Source organism: Arachis ipaensis, chromosome B07 (genome assembly GCF_000816755.2).
Source record: "Arachis ipaensis cultivar K30076 chromosome B07, Araip1.1, whole genome shotgun sequence".
Lineage (NCBI taxonomy): Eukaryota > Viridiplantae > Streptophyta > Magnoliopsida > Fabales > Fabaceae > Arachis > Arachis ipaensis.
Window position 1 is genome coordinate 9,146,637 of NC_029791.2, and position 3,518 is coordinate 9,150,154.

At 37.4% G+C, this 3,518-nt stretch overlaps 1 protein-coding gene across 1 annotated transcript; it reads left to right on the forward strand.

The window, feature by feature from the left end:
* LOC107606663 (protein FAR1-RELATED SEQUENCE 6-like) lies at positions 225-2,138 on the forward strand. Its single transcript, XM_016308703.1, has 6 exons — positions 225-376; positions 471-871; positions 967-1,177; positions 1,261-1,420; positions 1,505-1,933; positions 2,025-2,138. Exons 1-6 carry the CDS (start codon positions 225-227, stop codon positions 2,136-2,138), a joined length of 1,467 nt encoding a protein of 488 aa, XP_016164189.1.

Genomic DNA, 3,518 nt, shown 5'->3' on the forward strand with positions numbered 1-3,518 from the left:
TACCATGAGTATAGGAAGCTGACCATGCATGCGAAGTGCGTGATCGAAGACAATGATGAGGCTGAGATTCGACCAAACAAGACTTTTCTAGCTTTGGCAAATGAGTCTGGGGCCCATCTAACCTGTGATACTCAGAAAAGGATTTACGAAACTATATTACAGCTAAGCTCCGAACCAACAACGTCAACGTGGATGTCAGAGAGATGATAAACTATTTCATGAGAATGAAGGACATCAATCCAAACTTCTTCTACGCGGTGAATTTGGACGATGAGTGTAAATTTTGGAGTGCAGTATGGGTGGATGCAAGGTGTAGGGCGTCGTACGAGTATTATGGAGATATTGTGTCACTTGATAGCACATATAGCACAAACAAGTATGGAGTTATTTTTATGGGGTTAGCTTTATTCCTTTTTTTCCTAGCTTGGTCGTGACTGATATTTGTTTTTTGTCACTGTTTTTGCATGTAGGCATGGATTACCGTTTGCGTCGTTCGTCGGTGTCAACCACCATGGTAAGTCGACCATCCTTGGTTGTGCTCTTCTTGGAAATGAGAAAATTCCAAGTTATGAGTGGGTTTTCCGCCAATGGGTCAAGTGCATGGGAACTGCTCCACAGCGGATCATTACAGACCAATGCAAATCCATTTTTCGTGTAATAAAAAATGTGTTACCTGATACACGCCACCGGTGGTGCATCTGGCACATTACGAAAAAGTTACCGTACAATCTTGGAGGTTATCGCCGGTACAGAGAGTTGTATGATGAGTTCAATGATATTGTGTGGAACTCTCGGACCGAGAAGTTATTTGAGGATAACTGGTATGAATTCATAGACGAGCACAACTTACATAACAACACATGGCTGTCAGGTCTGTTAGTGTACAATTATTTTTTGCTCATTAGTTAAAATCTTTTTTGTAGGTGGATTTATATGATTTAATAAGAAGTTTATTTTTTTATGTAGACCTCTTTGATGATCGACGCATGTGGGTCCCAATATTCTTCAAGGGTGAATTTTGGGCTGCCATGAGGAGCACGCAAAGGAGTGAGAGCATGCACTCATTCTACGGAAATTTCTTACACAGTCGGACTAGCTTGGTCCAATTTGTTCACAAATATGACAATGTGCTTGGAATTAAGGAGCAAAGGGAACTGGAGGATGATGCAGCATACTCGTGGGGGGGGGGGTTATCCCTTGTGCAACGACCTCACCTATGGAGAGACAATTTTAGCAGGAGTACACTACTTGCATGTTTAGGGATGTTCAAATTGAGTTTGTCAAGAAGGCTAATTGTATGGTCTCTGTTGTTGCTGAAGAGGGGCCAGTGGTATGCATGAAGGTTGAAGAGGAAAAACTAGTGAATGATAGTATTCTTTGTGTTCTGTACGACGTCCACTTCGATCGATCCACACAGGAGGTTTGTTGTGAGTGCAATCTATTTGAGAGTTCAGGAGTGTTATGCTGTCATTGTCTTGAAGTCTTCCATTCTTACAAGGTTTAGAAAGTACCTAATCGATATGTTCTCCCTCGTTGGAGCAAGAACACAAAGCGCAAGCATACATATGTCAAGAGTAGTCACGATGTCAGTCGGTCGGATGAGAGTCATGTTGCATTCAGGGGACTATGTGCACACTTCTACAACATTGCTCAGGATTTTGTAAACGACGATGAAGAAACAGCCTTGCTTCATGCTGCTCTAGAAGAAACAAGAGCTAAGTTGACTGCTCACCGTGTCAAGAAGAGGTCTGAGACTGTGGCGGACTCCTACAACAATAATGGCTCAACAAGTTTGAACGTTGCCGCTGTAATGGACATCCAAGCCCCATCGAAGGTCAACACAAAGGGCCGGCCAAAGAGTAAGAGACTCGGCGCTGCCTTGGAGAAGTCATTTAAAAAATCTGCTCGGAGGAAAAACAAGCATGACCCCCCGGTAAATGTGTGTATCAAACTCGACCTAGCATATTTATTTGGTATAGTACTATAGAAGAAGTTAACTGTGGACCTTTTGTTTTGTTAACCAGGTGGTTTGTCCGGAGTCAACTCAAGATGTAAGATTCGGTGGTGTTGTAGGCCAGGCTGATCCCGAACAAGTTGGTGGCTTCATGTCTTTGTTAAGCTCCTTTAGCAAAAGTTAAGATTTGTTATACAATGCATTCATTTTTTTTTCAAGATTAGTGGAAGAGGCTGGTTTCATGGGGTAAACATATAGGGTTTAAGTTTCTATGCAGTTGATCAGAGAATAAGATTGGATTGATTACATGAAGCATGTTAATGTCACCCGAGTGAACCTTTTGCGTTATTTTATTCCAATGAATTGAATGCATAATTAGTATATACCATGGTTTTCCTTTTACTTCGAAGTATCGGTCTTCACCCTAAGCATGGATGGGTATCCGTGAGTATTTCTGTGTGCAGCGTTTGTTTATTTTGATTAATTGTGACCAAGTTACACTGGATGTTCATTACAGTAAAGTATAGGATGTTTAGTTTAACTATATCTGTGGATAGTCATTGACCGCCTACTCCAATATGCGCACACATGCTTACTTTACTAAACAACTTTGATAACCACAGGAATCTAAGTTGCAAGAGAAATAAAACCATAGAGTCTTTTACGGTAAGATAACCACTAAATTTTTCTCATGTGCAACAACAAAATTAATCCTGATGTCATTCAAAGGTGACTTTAATAAATCCCTAGGCATATCAGCATGTCATTCTAATTAGGCATAACTAAATCGCTAAACATATCAGCAGCAACTTTCATAACTATAGTATGGTAGCCATACGTAAAAGGTCATTATTCAATTAATAAAAGGTCATTATTTTTTTAAATGTATTTTTATTATGTTCTAAAAGTGCATTAGCATATATACTCCTTATTTTTTAATTATTTGCATAATATTCCTGTTATTAGTAAATTACAATATTTGCCTGTTTAATACATAGTATTCTTTAATTTTTAATAGTAACACGAAATATAATTATCTTAGTTTAATAAAAACTTATATCTATGGTATTAACGTCAAATGTATTTTTAACTAATATTCTATTGTTAATTTACCTAATTTACCTCGTTATAAATTCACAAGAAAGGGAACATATATTATATTTATTATCAATTATGATGCTTATATTATTTTATAAACATTATTAAAATGTAAAACATTACATAAAAAATTCTGTATTATTTGTTTCTACACTCGGGGTGACTATAAATTTTTGGATTTTTATCAAGACTTCGAATCAAAGTTAAAAATAACAATTTCTTATTCTTGAGCGGATGCTGAATTTCACTATTCGTATGGATATTCATTATAGTACATTATAAGATGTTTAGTTTAACTATATCTGTGGATGGTTATTGTTCCTATAGTCCAGTATTAACAAATATGACTACTTTACTGTCCAGCTTTGATAACTCCGGAAATCTAAGCTGCAAGAAAACAAAGACCCTTACACGGTAACATAACCAACATATCATTTTAATGTCAAGCCAAAAAAAAATTAATCCT

Coding starts and splice junctions, on each gene's coding strand:
- LOC107606663 (XM_016308703.1), top strand. CDS start 225: ATGAAGGACATCAATCCAAACTTCTTCTACGCGGTGAATTTGGACGAT. Junction 377..470: donor AGCACATATAGCACAAACAA/GTATGGAGTTAT, acceptor TTTTGCATGTAG/GCATGGATTACCGTTTGCGT. Junction 872..966: donor TAACAACACATGGCTGTCAG/GTCTGTTAGTGT, acceptor TTTTTTATGTAG/ACCTCTTTGATGATCGACGC.